The sequence below is a fragment of the Zonotrichia albicollis genome, chromosome 31 (assembly GCF_047830755.1).
Source record: "Zonotrichia albicollis isolate bZonAlb1 chromosome 31, bZonAlb1.hap1, whole genome shotgun sequence".
NCBI lineage: Eukaryota > Metazoa > Chordata > Aves > Passeriformes > Passerellidae > Zonotrichia > Zonotrichia albicollis.
This window is the reverse complement of record NC_133849.1, coordinates 4,933,227-4,953,091: the sequence shown is the minus strand read 5'-3', so window position 1 is coordinate 4,953,091 and position 19,865 is coordinate 4,933,227. Positions and strand designations below refer to the sequence as shown.

Below are 19,865 nucleotides of genomic sequence, written 5' to 3'. Positions count from 1 at the left end.
CTTGTTTTTCTCTCTTCAGTGCCCGTTGTTTATGCTCTGGGGCCCGAAGTTTGGATGATTTGTCCTTGGGTTCACAGCTAGAAAGGAATTATTTTGTCTCCCTGCTCTGTGAACAGAGCTCAGGATCCCTTAATATGAAGCCCAGACCCAGAGAGTAAAGCAGCACAGAATCTGAAAAACAGAAAAGCCAAAACCTGAGGCATCAAATCCATGAGAGCCCCCCTCACACTCACCACGCCTCCCCATCAGCACCCCCCAGGCCCTCCCCATTGATTGAAGCCCCCAAAATTCTCCCAGGCCCGAGCCCCTCGGCCCCCCCGAACCCCCAGCCTGTGTTCTCACCTGGGAAACCCCAAATCTTTGGGAATTCTCAACTGGGATTACCCAATTCCCTGGAAACCTCACCTGGGACCCCCAAAACCTCACCTGGGACCTCCAAACCTTCCAGGATCCCCCCAATCCCCCCAGGACCCTCCAAACTTTATCTGGGATTCCCCCAAACTCCCCCAGGAGCCCCCAAACTCCACCTGGGATCCCCCAAACCCCCCAAAACACTGGTGACAGTGGGACAGAATTGGTGGCACTGGCTTGGTGACACTGGAATGAAACTGGGGACACCAGATTGGTGGCACTGAAATGAAACTGGGGACACTGGGTTGGTGGCACTGGAATGATGACACAGGGGTGGTGGCACTGGGACAGCCTTAGGGACACTGGGGTGGTGACAGTGGGATAGAACTGGTGGCACTGGGGTGGAATCGGTGACACTGGGCTGGTGACACTGGGGCATCCCTGGTGGCACTGGGCTGATGGGACTGAGACAGGAGCACTGGGCTGGAACTGGAGACGCTGGGAGGGGACACTGGGATGGGGACATTAGGAAGGGACTGGGGACACTTGGTTGGGTGCACTGGAGTGGAACTGGTGACACCGGGACACAACTGGTGACACAGAGGGGACAGAGGGGACAGGGGGGAATGGAGGCGACACAGAGGGTGGTGGGAGGGGACAGGGGGTCTCAAAGGGGACAGGAGGGTGTGGCAGGAAGGGGGAAAGTGACAGGGAGGGGACAGGGGGAAAGAGGGGTGGAGGGGACCAAGGGCGGCAGCTGGGCAGAAAGCGGGGGGTGGCAGGGGGGTGGCAGATGGCATTAGGGGCTGATGAAGAGACAGAGGGGACAGCAGACGCCTCCAGGGAGGGGACAAAGGGGCCACCCCAGGAGGCCACAAGTGCCACCAGGTCCCTGACACCTCTCCTGTTCCCTTCCCAGTGGCTGGAGGCTGTGGTGGCCGTGGGCAAGGTGGCAGCCACTGTGACCAGGCCACAGAGGGGCATGTGGCAGCGCGTGTCCCCAAAGTCCCTGAATGCAAACCTGAGGAGATTCACCTGGTACCTCCATAAGACCCTCAACTATCACGCTGTCACCTTCCTGGGCCACTCCAGTGTCCCCTCCCTGGGTCAGGCCCTGGCACCACCCTGGGACCACCTGGGCCGATGTGAGAGCCGCGGGCAGCGCCTGGTGGCCTGGTGGGAGTCGTCGGAGGTCTCGAGAACAGCTGGGACTGGCTGGCCAGGGAGGCCACCGAGCTCTGTGACACCTGCAGGGACACAGCCACCACTGCTGCCACCACTGCAGCCACCGTCACTACCGTGCCTGGAACCTGCAGGACAAGGCCGCCCGCTGGGAGACGTCTCTGCACAACCGGGTGGCCACGGCCCAGCGGCCAATGGTGGCCCTGGCCAAGGAGGAGGTGGCCTCGGCACTGGCCGCGCTTGAGGTCTGGTTGGCGGCGGTCACCAGTGAGGAGGAGGCAACCACCAAGGCCATGAGAGAGGCCATGGTGGCCACCAGCTGGTTGAGAGTGGCCACCAGGAGGGGACAGCAGGCACAGGTGGCCCTGGGGCCACTGGAGTGCTTGGTGGCCGCGTGTGACGAAGCCACCACGTTTTCCCAGGAGCTGCAGTGCCAGCTCAGGGACATTGAGGCCACCCTGGAGGGGACAAATGAGGCATCGTCTGATGTCCCTGAGGCCTTGATGGCCAAAGTGGCAGAAGCCGAGTGGCTGTGGGAGGCCAGCGCCCGCCTGGCCACGCATCACCTGCTGAGGACACTTGGGGACATCCACAAACTCCTCTTCAGTTGCTATGGTTGCCACGGTGGCCCCGGTAGCCCATGTGGCTAAGCACTGCCAAAAATGCCATCGAGGACATCCTGACGGTGCTGCAGGGACAGTGATGTCACCAGTGTGATGTCATTGGGGTAGTGATGTCGCTGGGAAGCCTTGTGGACACTCAGGTGCCACCAGGCACTGGGACACCCCCGTGCATTGACAGCACTCTCCCCATCATCGAGCTCCAGGACTGGGGCTGAGCCCCCCTCATGTACCGACCCCCCCAAGCACCGGGCCTGGGCCCCCTTCTGTGCCCCTCCCACCCATCACAGGGGTTCTGCCCCTTCCCCTTTGCCCCCTCAGAGCCACAGGACCCCCTGAGAAGAGTGCAGGGACTGGGGGGGGGCAGGAGTGGGACCAGGGGGACTCCAAGCACTGGGGGGGCACAAAGGGGGTCCCCAGCACTGGGGAGGATCCCTTGGGGCTTGGTCCTGTTCCCCCCAGTTATCAGCAGGGATCCCCATTATCACCAGGGACCCCCCTCTCCCAATCCCCCTCCCATGGACTGGGACCCCCCCATTCACCAACCCCATAATGCACTGGGACCCCCCCAATCCATGAGCCCCCCCCAGTGCACCAAAACCCCTCACTCACCGCCCCTCCCCCAGCCAGGAGACACCCCCCTACCCCTCACCCCCACGTGACAAATGTTTTTGTGATTTGTGTCAATTGGCAATGGAATCAGCAAGTGCTTCTATCTGCTGTGTCGAAAATAGACACAAAGAAAGCTTCTGAAACTTTCTGACCAAATAACCAAATAAAGCATCAAAATAAAAGCAGTATAATACAGTAAAAGAGATGAGGTAGCAAGATGACTGGGGCTTAGAATAAAATAGAGGAAGTTGTGGTAAAGCTAAGACATATTGTAACAAAGCAACTAAATGCTTATGTATAATGTGAAAAATGTGTATTTTATGATTGGCTTTTCGCAAATATTAAAATGATATTATGTGTTATGTTAGGAAGTGATGCTGTATTAATTTTTTAAGTAATCTGTTAAATATAGTTCTAGGGTATAACATAAGGCTAAAATAGAAACTATGTATGTGGGATATTTTTTAAAGAGAGGAATGAGGTACTTGCACTGAGATAGCAGCCACAGGACACCTAAATCTTTCAGAGAAAGAGAATTTATTGCTCCCTTAACTAACTTCTTCCTGGCTTGCTCAGCCCTGAAGACGCCATCAGGATTCAGAGGAAGAAGTTGACACTGATCAGACAGAATCCTTTGTTTGAATGGAATTTATGCATTATGTATGAAATGTATGAATATGCAACAGGCTATTGCTTTTAAAGGTTAGTCCTCTCTTAACTTGTGTCCTTTTTTCAGGTTCATTTTGCCCAGAAACAGGTACCTGGACCATCTGTAACTCTTTGTTCTTATTGCCTCGTATTGTTCTAATCATAATTGCCCAAATTTTTATTACTCTCATTATATTACTATCTTCATAACCATTTAATTACTATTAAACTTTTAAAATTTTAAAAACAAGTGATTGGCATTTTTCACAAGTACAACCTCCACCTGAGGCCAGCGAATGGCCTACAGCCAACAGAAACAACAAAGACTTGAAATTGGTCCTGAGGAAAGCACCGAAAGAAGCGCAACCCTGAACACAACCCCCCATGGGGAACATCTACATTGTTATCCGTGTATCCTTGAAGTTTGTTAATGTTTGTTATAATTATAGTTATAGTGTAAGTTAAGGTTTTGTATATCTAAGAATTGACAGTCAAAATAACTTCTCAGTTTCTAGTACTGTTCCATAGGGCTCTCTCCTTGCAACCCTAACTGGGACCAAACTGAGGGAAGGCAGTTGCTACGATGAGGGTCATGGCAGAATGTCTCCAGAAGAAGGGAGAACCAGAGGTGGGAGGCAAGACTCGATTAGAAACTCCCTCCGGGAAAAACTCTTTGCATTCTCTTAGCACAAAAAACTCCTGTGGATCCAGAGGTGAGGAGGGCAGCCCGAACCAGACTCCCACTGGTAGCAGTGCTGCTACTCACTCACTGCAAAGGAAGCGGAGGAAACACTCGTGAGAAGTGTTCCTGTCCCTTGTATAGAGGAGAAACAGTAAGTGTATTAATCAGAGTACGCACAAACATGAACCCCAAATGTATTGATCACTCCCAGTTAACAACCTGAAGAGAGCATAATAAAATATATTGGCTAGTGTGAAAAATGCCAATCACTTGTTTGTAGAATTTTGAAAGTTTAATAGTAATAAAATGGTTATAAAAACAGTAATATAATTCAAATTAAAAAAAATAATTGAACAATTGGGATTAGGACAATATGAGACAATAAAAATAAAGAATTATGGGCAGTCCAGGTACCTCTTTCTGGGCAAAATGAGCCCGAAAAAGGACACACATTAATAGAGGATTAACCCTTAAAAGCAATAGCCTGTTGCATATTCATTCACCTCGTACATGATGCATGAATTCCATTCAAATAAAGGATTTTGTCTGGCAGTGTCAACTTCTTCCTCTGAATCCTGATGGCCTCTTCAGGGCTGAGTGAGGCAGGAAGAAGTTGGTTTCTTCTGCTAATGGAGCAATAAATTCTCTTTCTCTGAAAGATTTAGAAGTCCTGTGGCTGCTATCTCAGTGGGGGTACCTCATTCCTCTCTTTAAAGAAAAAATCCTACATAGATAGTTTCTATTTTAACTACAAAAATGACATTTTAACTACAAAACTATATTTACCATACTATTAAAATGTTAACACAGCACTACTTAAGAAAATTAATACAGCATCACTTTCTAACATAATACAAATAATATTCATTTCAATATTTGCGAAAAGCCAATCATAAAATATGCATTTTTCACAATTTCTAAGCTTGTTGGTGACAGAGCCCACTGTCTCTCAGTTGGTATCAGCATCAGTCGTTGCAATGAAGGTGGTGTACTGAGATGGCCCCAGATCTGCCAGACTCCACAACATTTGCGCTGTGCACCTGACCTTGTCGGGGTGATTATCATGCTGTCCATCCCTCCCAAAGAGCACCTCCAATACTGCCACTTCTCTCAGCTGTTGGATCTCTTCCTCAAGGGTTTGAATAATTTTAATTTTGCCATCTCCTCTGGTGTATTTTTATCCCACCCAGGGTTTTCAAGGGGAAATATCTCAGTGACAGCACCTTGAAGCAGCTCCCTGGCTGTGCTCCCCTCAAGGAACGTTGGGATGGATTTATTTACCACTCATCTCTTAATGGGTTCAAGTAACATGTTTGACACAGAGTTCAGATCAGCCCAGGCTGATTTATACAGAGGATTTTATTTATTTATTTATTTATTTATTCATAGGCTGTACAGTGCACACATGAACCGATAGATTATATTGCACAACCAGCAGCTACAAGGAATCATGGATAATCAATATCAGTATCAAATACCATATCAAATTGCTGGTGATCAGTAACAATGTGTAAAAGTCAATACAAAAGTGCAAAAGGCAAAAAAAAAGTGCAAAAGGCACTACAAAAGGGCAGAAGCCAATGCAGAATTGCAGAAGCCAATTATTAAATTGTCATTTATGACCCAGCTCTGCTGCAGGCACAGTGGAAAGCTGGAGGCTCTTGAGAGGACACAGTCACCTCTGTCCCCTGCCCCTGAGTGTCCCCAGAGTGTCCCTGAGTGTCCCCAGTGATGTCACCCCAGGAATTCCCATCAGGATTTGGGGCAATTTCAATGAAAATTCCAAAAAAATTGCCCAGACTTGCCTCAAATACTGCATGAGGAGGGCCCAGGTGACAGTAGGGATGTCCCCAGTGATGTCACTGTGACGATGACATTGCAGTGGTGATGTCACTGTCCTGAAGCAGCTTTGGGATGTCCTCGATAGCTTTTTGGCACTGCTTGGTCACCGCGTGGCTGCCGGGGCCATCAGGGCCACCACGGCCACCATAGGGACTCAAGAGGAGGTCATGGATGTCCCCAAGTGTCCCCAGCAGGTGATGCTTGAACAGGCGGGCGCTGGCCTCCCACAGCTGCTCAGCCTTGGCCACTTTGGCCACCAAGTCCTCAGGGACATTGGGGGACGCCTCCTTTGTCCCCTCCAGGGCAGCCTCAATATCCCTGAGCTGGCACTGCATGTAACTGATAAACTCAGTGCCTTTGTCACACGCATCCACCAAGCACTGCAGCGGCTCCAGGGCCACCTCTGCCCAATGTCTCCTCCTGATGGCTGCCCTCGCCCGCCTGGAGGCCACCACAGCCTCTCCCATGGCCTCATTGGTGGCCATTGCCACCTGGGCATCACGTGTGGCCCCCACTGAGGCCTCCTCATCCCTGTCCAGGGCCACCATGAGCTGCTGGGCTGTGGCTGCCAGGTTGTCCCCAGCTGTCCCCCTGCGGGTGGCCTTGTCCTGCTGGTCCCTGGCCCAGGCGAGGGCCGCGTCCTCGCAGGCATCACGGAGCTTGGTGATCTCCTCGACAAGCTGTTTCCATCTCTCCTCACACGCAGACACCAACTCCCGCCAGGCGCTGCCCGCAGCTCTCACATTGGCCCAGGTGGCCCCTGGGGTGGCCCCAAGGGTGGCCAGGGCCTGGCCCAGGGAGGTGACACTGGGGTGTTCCAGGCCCTTACGGAGGCTCCAGGTGAAGATCCTCAGGGCTGCGTGCAGCAACTTTGGGGGCACACAGCGCCGCACGCCCCGGTGTGGCCCGGTCACGGTGGCCGTCACATCGCCCAGAGTGGCCACCACGGATACCAGAGCCTCCAGCAGCTGGGAAAGGGATGTCTAAGGAGGGGATAGGGGAAATGTCAGGGAGCTGGTGGCATTTGTGGCCTCCTGCAGTGGCCGCTGTGCCCTCCTGGGGTCCCCTTTGTCCCGCCCCTGGAGAGTTCTGCAGTCCCCTGTCATCCCGTCTCCTCTGCCACCCCCAGCCCCAACTGCTGTCCCCTCTGCCACCCCCTGCTGTCCCCTATGCCACCCCCTGCTGTTCCTTCTGCCATCCCTCCTGTCCTCATCCCCCTGTGTCCCCCCCATCCTCCACGCCCCATTACCCCTCCCCCTCTCTGTCACCTCCTCCCCAGTGTCCCCTCTGTCCCCCTCTCCACCCCCTCCCCCTCACCGCACCTCTTGGAGCTCCATGCTCACTGGGGATACATTGGGGACGCTCTGGGGATGCTCTGGGGGGCGAAGGAGCCTTGGGATGTCCTCGATGGCTCTTTGGCACCGCTCAGCCACCTCACAGGCACTGGGGCTGGCAGGACCACCAGTGAAATAGAACTTGCTGGTGCCTGGAACTGCCCTCAGCAGGTGATCCTTGGCCAGGTGCCTCTTGGCCTCCCACACCTGCTCGGCCATGGCCACCTTGGCCATCAAGTCGTCGGGGACATTGGGGGATGCTTCACTTCTCCCCTTCAGGGCGGCCTTGGTGTCCCAGAGCAGGCGCTGCAGCTCCTGGGGGAACGCGGTGGCTTCGTCACACGCAGCCACCAAGTGCTCCAGCAGCCCCAGGGCCGCCTCTGCCTGCTGTCTCTCCATGGTGGCCCTTGTTGCCTCTCTGGCAGCCACCCTGGCCTCTCTCCTCACCTGGGTTTCATACCTGTCCTCCACCTTGGCCCCCTCCTCCCTGACCAGGGCCTCACCCAGTTCCACCATGTTTTCCTGAACTGTCCCATCACGGGCAGCCAAGGCCTGCAAGTCCCTCGCCCAGGCCCTGGCTGAGGCCTCCCTATCGGCCGCCTCAGTGACCACCTCCCTGCAGGCGTTTCGAAGCTTGGTGGCTGTCCTGGCCAGCTCAGCCCATCTGTTCACATGCATAGACACTGACCGCTGCCACTTGCTGGCCGCCTTTATCACATTGTCCCAGGTGGTCCCTCGGGTGCTCTCACAGGCAGCCAGGGCCCGGCTGAGGGAGGTGACAGGGTCATCATCACCAGAGGTGACACTGTGGCGCCACCAGGTGTTATCAGTGCAGTACAGGGTGAAGCAAAGGTGGCTGGTGAAATTCTTCAGGTCCCAATACAGGCACTTTGGGACGTGCAGATTCATCTCCTCATCCCACCTGGGCAGACTGGCCAGCAGCTCACCCAGGATGGCCACGGCAGTGACCTCTGGCTGCAGCAGGGCCGGAGACAGCTTGGGAGGGGACAAGGAGGTGTCAGGGACCTGGTGGCACTAATGGCCTCCTGTGGTGGCCTCAGTTCTCTCCCGGGGTCCCCCTTGTCCGCTCCCTTAAGGGCTCTGCTGTCCCCACTGTCTATTTGTCACCCCCTTGTACCCTCTGCCACCCCCGATCACCACACTCATAGCACCTGCTTCCCTCTGTGGTTCCTTCTGCCACCCCCTGCCAGCTCCCATGTCCACCCACCCCATGTCCCCCTCATCCACAACTGCCCCCTCCCCATGCTTTGTCCTCCATCCCTCTGTCCCCTCCCCCTTTCCTCCCACTCCCCCCACCCCCTTTGCAACCCCCTGTGCCCTCTTGCCACCCCCATGTCCCCTCCATTGCCCATTGCTCCCACTGCTCTGTGTTCCCTCCCCCCACACTGTCTGTCCCCCTGTCCCACCTCTTGGAGCTCCATGCTCACTGGGGACACCTTGGGGACACTCTGGGGATGCTCTGGGGGTCGAAGGAGCCTTGCGATGTATTCCATGGCTCTTTGGCACTGCTCGGCCACCCCACAGGCACTGGGGCTGGTGGGTCCATCACCATTGAAATAGAAATCAACGCTGCCTTGAAGTGCCCCCTCCAGGTGATCCTTGGCCAGGCGGGCGTTGGCCTCCCACAGCTGCTCAGCCACGGCCACCTTGGCCACCAAGTCCTCAGAGACTTTGGGGGACGCCTCATTTGTCCCCTTCAGGGCAGCCTTGATGGCCTTCAGCAGGCGCTGCAGCTCCCGGGGGAACGCAGAGGCTTCGTCACACGCGGCCCCCAAGCGCTCCAGCAGCCCCAGGGCCGCCTCCAGCCGCTGTCTCACCATGATGGCCCTTCTCGCCTCGCTGGCAGCCACCCTGGCCTCTCTCCACACCTGGGCTTCATGCCCGGCCACCACCTCGGCCCCCTCCTCCCCACCCAAGGCCTTAACCAGCTCCACCATGTTTTCCTGAGCTGTCCCATAATGGGCAGCCGCGTCCTGCAGCTCCCTGGCCCGGGCGGTGGCAGTGACTGCCCTGTCAGCCGCCTTGGTGGCCAAATCCCTGCAGGCATTGGGGAGTTTGGTGGCTGCCCTGGCCAGCCTGGCCCAGCTGTTCACAAGTGCATTTACCAACCCCTGCCAATTCCTGGCTGCCACTGTCAAACGCTTCTGGGACGTCCCTGGGGTGCTCTCCCAGGCAGCCAGGGCCTGGCTAAGGGAGGTGACAGGGTCATCATCATCCCAGGTGACAGTGCGGTGCCTCCAGTCTTCAATGCAGTGCCGGGTGTCCTGGAGCTCCCAGGTGAGGACCTTCAGGTCCCTGTAAAAGTCACTTGGACACATGAACAGCAGATTAATCTCGTCCTCACTGGGCAGGGTGGCCAGCAGCTCACCCAGGATGGCCACGACAGTGACCTGTGGCTGCAGAAGGGCCGGGGACAGCTGGGGAGGGGACACCTGGGCAGGGAACAGGGGAGGTGTCAGGGACCTCGTGGAATTTGCAGCCTCCTGGGGTGGCCCCATGCTGCCAAGTAGTCTCCTTTGTTCCCTCCATCCCTTTGTCAGCCTCTTGCTTCCTCTGCCACCCCCTGCCCCTCCCCTTGTAGTCCCTCCTGCCCCCCGCCCCTCTGCTGTCCCCTCTGCCACCCGCTACCACCACACTCATAGCCCCTGCCACCCCCCACTGTCCCCTCTGCCACTGCCCACCAGCCCCTGTGTCCCCACTACCCCATGTCCCCCCCATTTCCCACAGCCCCTTCTCTGCCAGTGTCCCCTCTCCTGTCACCACCCACCTTCCTGCCACTCCCTCCTATACCCTTTGGGATCCCCTGTCCCCTCCCGCCCCCCCTGTGACCCCCCCATCCCCAACTGCCCCCCCCCCCAGTGTCCCCTCTGTCCCCCCTCTCCACCCCCCCCCACTCCCCTGTTGCACCTCTTGGAGCTCCATGGTCACTGGGGACTCCTTGGGGACACCTTGGGGACACTCCAGGGGTTGAAGGAGCCTCGGGATGTCCTCGATGGCTCTTTGGCACCGCTCAGCCACCTCATGGGCACTGAGGCTGGCAGGACCACCAGGGAACAAGAACTTGATGATGTCTCGAACTGTCTCTGCCAGGTGATCATTGGCCAGGCAGGCGTTGGCCTCCCACAGCCGCTCGGCGTCGGCCACCTTGGCCACCATGTCCTCGGGGACATCAGGAGACGCCTCATTTGTCTCCTTCAGGGCGGCCTCGATGTCCCTGACCAGGCGCTGCAGCTCCCGGGGGAACGCGGTGGCTTCGTCACATGCGGCCACCAAGCGCTCCAGCAGCCCCAGGGCCACCCCTGCCTGCTGTCTCTCCATGGTGGCCCTTGTTGCCTGGCTGGCAGACACCTTGATCTCCCTCCTCACCCAAGCTTCATACCCGGCCACCACCTTGGCCCCCTCCTCCCTGCCCAGGGCCTGACCCAGCTCTACAATATTTTCCTGAGCTGTCCCATAACGGGCAGCCTCGTCCTGTAGGGCCCTGGCCCGGGCGGTGTAGAAGGCCGCCCTGTCAGCCGCATCAGTGACCACCTCCTTCCAGGTGTTGCGGAGCTTGGTGGCCTTCCTGGCCAGCTCGGCCCAGCTGTTCACTGGCTCATCCATCGATCGCTGCCACTTGCTGGCCACCATTATCACATCATCCCAGGTGGTCCATGGGATGCTCTTGTAGGCAGCCAGGGCCTGGCTCAGGGAGGTGAGACGGTCATCATCATTGGAGGTGACATTGCGGCAACACCAGGTGGCATCAGTGTGGTACAGGGTGACCCAGAGATCCCTGGTGAATTCCTCCAGTTCCTGGTACAGGCACCCTGGGGACACCAGCAGCATCTCCCCATCCAGATTGGGCAGGGTGGCCAGCAACTCGCCCACGATGGCCACGACAATGACCTGTGGCTGCAGCAGGGCCGGGGACAGCTGGGGAGAGGACAGGGGAGGTGTCAGGAACCTCGTGGCACTTACAGCCTCCTGGAGTGGCCCCAGTGCCCTCCCAGGGTCCCCTCTGTCCCCTCCATCCCTTTGTCAGCCTCCTGTTCCCTCTGCCACCCTCTGCCCCTCCCCTCATAGTCCCTCCCGCCCCCTGCCCCTACTGCTGTCCCCTCTGCCACCACCCTGCCCCCACTAGTGTCCCCTCCGTCACCCCCTGCCCCTATGCTGTCCCTACCACCCCGCATCCCACCCATCCCCCACTGTCCCCTCCACCCCCGTGCTCCCTCCACCCCCGTGCTCCCTCCACCTGTCACCTCCCCACTTCCTGCCACTCTCTCCTGTCCCCTTTGTGACCCCCTGTCCCCTCCTGACACCCCCCGTGACCCCCCCCATCCTCCATTGCCCCCTCTGCTCCCCCCAGTGTCCCCTCTGTCCACTCTCTAACCCCCCCACCCCCCCCTCGCACCTCTTGGGGCTCCATGCCCATTGGGGACACCCTGGGGACACTCTGGGGACACTCCAGGGGTCGAAGGAGCCTTGGGATGTCCTTGATGACTCTTTGGCACCGCTCAGCCACCCCGCGGCAATGGGGGCTGTTGGGACCATAACCGTAATAGAACGCATTGATGTCATTAAGTGTCCCCTCCAGGTGATCTTTGACCAGGCGGGCGTTGGCCTCCCACAGCCACTCAGCCACGGCCACCTTGACCACCAAGTCCTCGGGGACATCGGGGGATGCCACATTTGTCTCCTTCAGGGTGGCCTCGATGTCCCCAACCCTGCACTGCAGCTCCCGGGGGAACGCGGTGGCTGCGTCACACGCGGCCACCAAGCGCTCCAGCAGCCCCAGGGCCACCTCCAGCCGCTGTCTCACTATGGTGGCCCTTGTTGCCTTGCTGGCAGCCACCCTGGCCTCTCTCCTCACCTGGGCTCCATGCCCGGCCACCACCTCGGCCCCCTCCTCCCTGCCCAGGGCCTGACCCAGCTCCTCCATGTTTTCCTGAGCTGTCCCATCACGGGCAGCCTCGTCCTGCAGCTCCCTGGCCTGGGCAGTGGCGGTGGCCACCATGTCGGCCGCCTCGGCAGCCACCTCCCTCCAGGTGTTGCGGAGCTGGGTGGCCTTCCTGGATAGTTTGGCCCAGCTGTCCACAAGCACAGAAATCACCTCCTGCCACTTGCTGGCTGCCATTGTCACACGGTTCTGGGGGGTCCATGGGGTGCTCCTGAAGGCGGCCAGGGCCTGGCTAAGGGAGGTGACAGGGCCATCATCATCGGAGATTACAATGTTGCGCCACCAGGTGTCATCAGTGCAGTGCAGGGTAGCCCGGAGATCCCTGGAGTATTCCTCCAGGTCCCAGCGCAGACACTGTAGGGACATGGTCGCCTCCCCGTCCCGCCTGGGCAGGGTGGCCAGCAGCTCACCCAGGATGGCCACGACAATGACCTGTGGCTGCAGCAGGGCTGGGAAAAGCTGAGGAGGGGACAGGGGAAGTGTCAGGAACCTCGTGGCACTTACAGCCTCCTGGAGTGGCCCCAGTGCCCTCCCAGGGTCCCCTCTGTCCCCTCCATCCCTTTGTCAGCCTCCTGTTCCCTCTGCCACCCTCTGCCCCTCCCCTCATAGTCCCTCCCGCCCCCTGCCCCTACTGCTGTCCCCTCTACCACGCCCTACTACCACAGTCACAGCCCCTCCTACCCCCCCACTGTCCACTCTGCCACCCCCTGCCAGCACTCATGTCACCTCCCCCCCATGACCCCCATCCCTCATTGGCCTCTACCCCTCCAGTGTCCACTCTGTTCCCCTCTCCCTCCCCCATCGCACCTCTTGGAGCTCCATGGTCATTGGGGACACCTTGGGGACACCTTGGGGATGATCCAGGTATCGAAGGAGCCTTGGGATGTCCTTGATGGCTCTCTGGCACCGTTCGGCCACCTGCTCGGCCACGTCATCAGCAAAGCGGCTGAGAAAACGGCAATCGAAGGCGATGATGTCATCAAGTGCCCCCAGCAGGTGATCCTTGGCCAGGCGGGCGTTGGCCTCGCACAGCCGCTCGGCCACAGCCACCTTGGCCACCAAGTCTTTGGGGACATTGGGGGATGCTTCACTTATCCCCTTCAGGGCAGCCTTGATGTCCCCAACCCTGCGCTGCAGCTCCTCGAGGAATGCGGTGGCTTCGTCACACGCGGCCACCAAGCGCTCCAGCAGCCCCAGGGCCACCTCCAGCCGCTGTCTCACCATGGTGGCCCTTGTTGCCTTGCTGGCAGCCACCCTGGCCTCTCTCCTCACCCAGGATTCATGCCCGGCCACCACCTCAGCCCCCTCCTCCCCGCCCAGGGCCTGAGCCAGCTCCACCATGTTTTCCTGAGCTGTCCCATAATGGGCAGCCATGGCCTGCAGCTCCCTGGCCCGGCTGGTGGCGGTGGCTGCCCTGTCGGCTGCCTTGGTGGCCAAATTCCTGCAGGCTTTGCGGAGCTTGGAGGCCTTCCCAACCAGCTCGGCCCACCTGTCCACAAGCACAGACACTGACCACTGCCATTTACTGGCCTCCATTGCCACACGTTTGCAGCGCGTCCATGGGGTGCTCTCATAGGCAGCCAGGGCCTGGCTCAGGGAGGTAGGGGGGTCATCACCATCATAGGTGGAAGAGTCATCATCATCATCATCATTATCGGAAGTGGGAGGGTCATCATAATCCCAGGTGACATTGCGGCGCCACCAGGTGTCATCAATATAGTACAAGCTCTCCTGGAGCTCACTGGTGAAATTTTGTAGGTCCGAGTACAGGCCCTCTGGGGACATGGGCAGCAGCATCTCCTCATCCAGATTAGGCAGGGTGGCCAGCAGCTCACACAGGGTGGCCACCACGGTGACCTGTGGCTGCAGCAAGGCAAGGGAGAGCTGGGGAGGGGACAGGGGAGGTTTCAGGGACCTGGTGGCACTTACAGCCTCCTGGGGTGGCCCCAATGCCCTCCCAGGGTCCCCTTTGTCCCCTCCATCCTTTTGTCAGCATTTTGTTCCCTCTGCCACCCCCTGCCCCCACGGCTGTCCCTTCTGCCACGCATCGGCAGCCCCTGCGTCCTCTGCCACCACCCCGTGTCCCCCCCATCCCCCACTGCCCCCTCCTCCCCCATTTCCCCTCCCCCTCTCTGTCACCTCCCCCCTTCCTGCCACTCCCTCCTGTCTCCTTTGTTACCCCATCCCCTCTTGCCACCCCCCCATGACCCCTCCATTCCCCATTCCCCCTTCCACTCCAGTGTTCCCTCTCTCTCCATTTCTTCCCTCCCCCCTCCCCCGGTCACACCTCTTCAATCTCCATGGTCTCTGGGGACACCGTGGAGATGCTCTGGGGATGCTCCAGGGGTTCAAGGAGCCTTGGGATGTCCTCGATGACTCTTTGGCACCACTCGGCCACTTCACAGGCACTGGGGCTGGCGAGACGTCCAGGGAACAAGAACTTGGTGATATCATCAAGTGTCGCCACCAGGTGATCCTTGGCCAGGTGGGCGTTGGCCTCCCACAGCCGCTCAGCCACGGCCACCTTGGCCACCAAATTCTCAGCAACATTGATGGACTGTGTCTTTGTTCCCTCCAGGGTGGCCTTGGTGTCCCTGAGCAGGCGCTGCAGCTCCCGGGGGAACGCAGAGGCTTCGTCACATGCAGTCACCAAGCGCTCCAGCAGCCCCAGGGACGCCTCCAGCCGCTGTCTCACCATGGTGGCCCTTGTTGCCTCGCTGGCAGCCACCCTGGCCTCTCTCCTCACCTGGGCTTCATGCCCGGACACCACCTCGGCCCCCTCCTCCCCACCCAAGGCCTTAACCAGCTCCACCATGTTTTCTTGACCTGTCCCATCACAGGCAGCCTCGTCCTGCAGGGCCCTGGCCCGGGCGGTGGCAGTGGCAGCCCTGTCGGCCGCCTTGGTGGCCAAATCCCTGCAGGTGTTGCGGAGCTCGGTGGCTGCCCTGGCCAGCTGGGCCCAGCTGTTCACGAGCACAGACACCGACCGCTGCCACTTGCTGGTCGCCCGTCTTACATGGAAACTGGTGGTCCATCTGGTGCTCTTGTAGGCAGCCACGGTCCGGCTCAGGGAGGTGGGAGGGTCATCGCCATTGAACGTGACACTGCGGCACCACCAGGCGGCATCAAAGTGATACAGGGTGGTCTGGAGCTCCCTGGTGAAGTCAATCAGGTCCCAGTACAGGCAGCTTGGAGACAGGAGCAGCATCATCATTGCGTCCAGACTGGGCAGGGTGGCCAGCAACTCACCCAGGATGGCCACCACAGTGACCTGTGGCTGCAGCAGGGCTGGGGACAGCTGGGGAGGGGACAGGAGAGGTGTCAGGGACAGGTGGCACATAGGCCTCATGAGGCGGCCCTGTGCCCCCAAGGGATCCCCTTTCTCCCTTCTGTCCGTCAACCTCTTGTTCCCTCTGCTACCCCCTGCCCCTCCCCTCTTAGCCTCTCCTAGCCCCTGCCCCTCTGCCACCCCCCTGACCGCACTGTCGCCGCTCTGCCACCCTCTACCACCACACCCATAGCCCATGCCACCTCCCATGTCCCCATCCTCCTGTGTCCTCCCCATCCTCTACTATCCCATTCCTCCCCGTGTCCCCTCCCCTTCTCTGTCACCTCCCCACTTCTTGCCACTCCCTCCTGTCCCCTTTGTGACCCCTGTCGCCTCCATCCTCCACGGCCCCCTCCGTCCCCCCGTGCCTCCTCTCCCTGCCATGTGTCCCCTCTGTCCCTCTCTCCCCCACCATCGCAACCTCTTGGGGATCCATGCTCTCTCGGGACACCTTGGGGACACCTTGGGGACGCTCTGGGGGTCGAAGGAGCCTTGGGATGTCCTCGATGGCTCTTTGGCACCACTCTGCCACCCCACGGCAACGGGGGCTGTCAGGAGCACAACCGTAATAGAAGTCGATGATGTCTTGAAGTGTTCCTCCCAGGTGATCTTTGACCAGGCGGGCGTTGGCCTCCCACAGCCACTTGGCCACAGCCACCTTGGCAATCAAGGCATTGGGGACATCAGAGGATGCCTCATTTGTCCCCTTCAGGGCGGCCTTGATATCCCCAACCCTGCGCTGCAGCTCCCGGGGGAACGCGGTGGCTTCGTCACACGCGGCCACCAAGTGCTCCAGCAGCCCCAGGGACACGTCCAGCCACTGTCTCTCCATGGTGGCCCTTGTTGCCTCGCTGGCAGCCACCCTGGCCTCTCTCCTCACCTGGGCTTCATGCCCGGCCACCACCTCGGCCCCCTCCTCCCAGCCCAGGGCCTGACCCAGCTCCACCATGTTTTCCTGAGCTGTCCCATCACGGGCAGTCACGGCCTGCAGCTCCCTGGCCCGGCCAGTGGCCGCCTCAGTGACCGCCTCCCTCCAGGTGTTGCGGAGCTCAGAGGCTTTCCTGGCCAGCTCAGCCCATCTGTCTACAAGTGCAGCCACCAACCCCTGCCACTTCCTGACTGCCATTGTCACATGGTTCTGGGAGATCCATGGCCTGCTCTTGTAGGCAGCCAGGGCCTGGCTCAGGGAGGTGACAGGGTCATCATCATCCATGGTGACATTGTGGCGCCTCCAGGTGTCATCAATACAGTACAGGGTGGTCCGGAGCTCATTGGTGAATTCCTCCAGGTCCCAGTACAGGTGCAATGGGGACATGAGCAGCAGCATCTCCTCGTCCCGACGGGGCAGGGTGGCCAGCAGCTCACCCAGGATGGCCACTATGGTGACCTGTGGCTGCAGCAGGGCCAGGGACAGCTGGGGAGGGAACAGGGAAGATGTCAGGGACCTGGTGGCACTTACGGCCTCCTGTGGTGTCCCCCTGCCCCCGAGGGGTCCTCTCTGTCACCTCCATTCCTTTGTCAGCCTCTTGTTCCCTCTGCCACACTCCTGCTCCTCTCCTTGTAGCCCCTCTCGCCCCCTGTCCCTCTGCCCTCCGTTCTGCCACCCTCTACCCCCACTGCTGTCCCCTCTGCCACCCCCCACTAGCCCTCGTGTCCCCTCTCCCTCAAGTCCCCCCATGCCCCCATCCCCCCGTTTCCCATCCACCCCTCTGTAACCTCCTGCCTTCCTGCCATTCCTTCCGTTCCCCTTTGTGACCCCCTGTATCCTCCTACCACCCCGTGTCCCCTCCATCCCTCATTTCCCCCTCCCTCCCCAGTGTCCCATCTGCCCACCTTGCCTCCCACCCCTCATCGCACCTCTTGGAGCTCCATGCTCAATGGGGACACCTTGGGGACACCCTGGGGACACTCCGGGGGTCGAAGGAGCCTTGGGATATCCTCAGTGGCTCTTTGGCACCGCTCGGCCACCCCACAGGCACTGGGGCTGTCAAGACCACCATTGAACAAGAATTCAATGATGTCTGGAAGTGTCTTCCCCAGGTGATCCTTGGCCAGGCGGGTGTTGGTCTTCCACAGCTGCTCGGCCACGGCCACCTTGGCCACCAAGGCATTGGGGACACTGGGGAACAACTCATTTGTCCCCTTCAGGAAGGCCCTGGTGACCCAGAGCAGGCGCTGCAGCTCCCGGGGGAACACGGTGGCTTCGTCACATGCAGTCACCAAGTGCTCCAGCAGACCCAGGGACACCTCCAGCCGCTGTCTCACCATGGTGGCCCTTGTTGCCTCTCTGGCAGCCACCCTGGCCTCTCTCCTCACCTGAGCTCCATGCATGGCCACCACCTCGGCCCCCTCCTCCCTGCCCAGGGCCTGACCCAGCTCCACCATGTTTTCCTGAGCTGTGCCATAACGGGCAGCCTCGTCCTGCAGCTCCCTGGCCCGGGCATTGGCAGTGGCAGCTCTGTAGCCTGCCTCAGTGACCATCACCCTGCAAGTGTGGTGGAGCTTGGTGGCCTTCCTGGCCAGCTGGGCCCTCCTGTCCACAACCACATCCACTGACCGCTGCCACTCGCTGGCCTCCATTTTCACATCAAACCAGGTGGAAACTGGGGTGCTCTTGTAGGCGGCCAGGGCCTGGCTGAGGGAGACGGGAGGGTCATCATCATCCACAGGGACATCTGGACGCCACCAGGTGCCATCCATGGGATACAGAGTGGCCTGGAGCTCCCTAGTGAAGTCCTCCAGGTCCCGGTACAGGCTCACTGTGGACACAAGCAGCGTCATCTCAGCCCGCCTCAGCAGGGTGGCCAGCAGCTCGCCCAGGATGGCCACCACAGTGACCTGTGGCTGCAGCAGAGCCAGGGACAGCTGGGGAGGGGACAGAGGAGGTGTCAGGGACCTGGTGGCACTTACGGCCTCCTGGGGTCGCCCCCTGCAATCGAGGGTTCCCTTTGTCGCCTCCGTCCCTTTGTCAGCCTCTTGTTCCCTCTGCCACACTCCGTGCCCCATCCCGCTGTTCCCTCCATATCCCTCTGCCCCCTCCCCCTTGTGTCCTCTTCCCTCTCTGTCACCTTCCCCTTTCCTGCCATCCTGCCACTGCCTCCTGTGCCCTTTGCGACCCCCTGTCCCATTCACCACCCTCTGTGTCCCCTTCATCCCCAACTGCCCCCTCCAGTGTCCCCTCTGTCCCTGTCTCTTCTCCTGGCCCCTCGCCCCTGTCACACCTCTTGGGGCTCCATGCTCACTGGGGACACCCTGGGGACACTCTGGAGACACTCCAGGGATCGAAGGAGCCTTGGGATGTCCTCGATGGCTCTTTGGCACTGCTCAGCCACCTCACGGGCACTGCAGATGGTGGAACCATCATGGAAATAAAACTTGATGATGTCTTGAAGTGTCCCCACCAGGTGATCCTGGGCCAGGCGGGCGTTGGCCTCCCACAGCTGCTCGGCCACGGCCACCTTGGCCACCAAGTCCTCAGAGACTTTGGGGGATGCCTCATTTGTCCCCTTCAGGGCGGCCTCGATGTCCCTCAGCAGGCGCTGCAGCTCCCGGGGGAACGCGGTGGCTTCGTCACACGCGGCCACCAAGCGCTCCAGCAGCCCCAGGGCCACCTCCAGCCGCTGTCTCACCATGGTGGCCCTTCTTGATTCACTGGCAGCCACCATGGCCTCTCTCCTCACCTGGGCTTCATGCCTGACCACTACCTCAGCCCCCTCCTCCCTGCCCAGGGCCTGACAAAACTTCACCATGTTTTCTTGAGCTGTCCAATAACGGGCAGCCTCATCCTGCAGCTCTCTGGCCCGGGTGGTGGCGGTGGCCGCCCTGTCGGCCGCCTTGGTGGCCAAATCCCTGCAGGCATTGGAGAGCTTGGTAGCCCTCCTGGCAAGCTCGGCCCACCTGTCCTCGAGTGCAGCCACTGACCGCAGCCACTTCCAGGCCTTCATTCGCACACAGATCCAGCGCGTGCATCGGCTGCTCTTGTGGGTGGCCAGGGCCTGGCTCAGGGAGGCGGGGGGGTCATCATCATCGGAGATGAAATTACGGTGCCTCCAGGTGTCATCAATGCAGTACAGGCTGTCGCGGAGCTCATTGGTGAAGTCCATCAGGTCCCAGTACAGGTGCAATGGGGACATGAGCAGAGTCATCTCGTCCAGGCTGGGCAGGGTGTCCAGCAGCTCGCCTAGGACGGCCACCATGGTGATCTGTGGCTGCAGCAGGGCCGGGGACAGCTGGAGAGGGGACAGGGGACGTGTCAGGGACCTGGTGGCTCTTACGGCCTCCTGCGATGACCCCTGTGCTCTCCCGG

General features: G+C 59.5%; 2 protein-coding genes across 11 annotated transcripts in view; both read right to left on the bottom strand.

Annotated features, from left to right (window-relative positions):
• The window catches only part of LOC141725838 (uncharacterized), a 195,119-nt gene that overhangs the window by 96,806 nt on the left and 78,448 nt on the right, over positions 1–19,865 (bottom strand). The window lies entirely within an intron of this gene.
• LOC113460832 (uncharacterized) overlaps positions 5,234–19,865 on the bottom strand; it is a 15,143-nt gene continuing 511 nt past the window's right edge. Inside the window, exons 1-10 of one of the 10 annotated variants that reach the window (XM_074529855.1) lie at positions 19,457–19,676; positions 17,417–18,424; positions 15,981–16,973; positions 14,519–15,529; positions 13,039–14,115; positions 11,686–12,690; positions 10,200–11,207; positions 8,699–9,724; positions 7,260–8,267; positions 5,234–6,920 (exon numbers count right to left, since the gene is read on the bottom strand). In XM_074529855.1, the coding sequence (XP_074385956.1) occupies positions 5,955–6,920; positions 7,260–8,267; positions 8,699–9,724; positions 10,200–11,207; positions 11,686–12,690; positions 13,039–14,115; positions 14,519–15,529; positions 15,981–16,973; positions 17,417–18,424; positions 19,457–19,528 (9,174 nt within the window). In that variant the 5' untranslated portion in view covers positions 19,529–19,676 and the 3' untranslated portion in view covers positions 5,234–5,954. Of the gene's footprint in view, positions 6,921–7,259; positions 8,268–8,698; positions 9,725–10,199; positions 11,208–11,685; positions 12,691–13,038; positions 14,116–14,518; positions 15,530–15,980; positions 16,974–17,416; positions 18,425–18,780; positions 19,789–19,865 lie in introns of those variants that run through there. The other 9 variants (XM_074529857.1, XM_074529856.1, XM_074529851.1 and 6 more) reach the window with 9 other exon arrangements.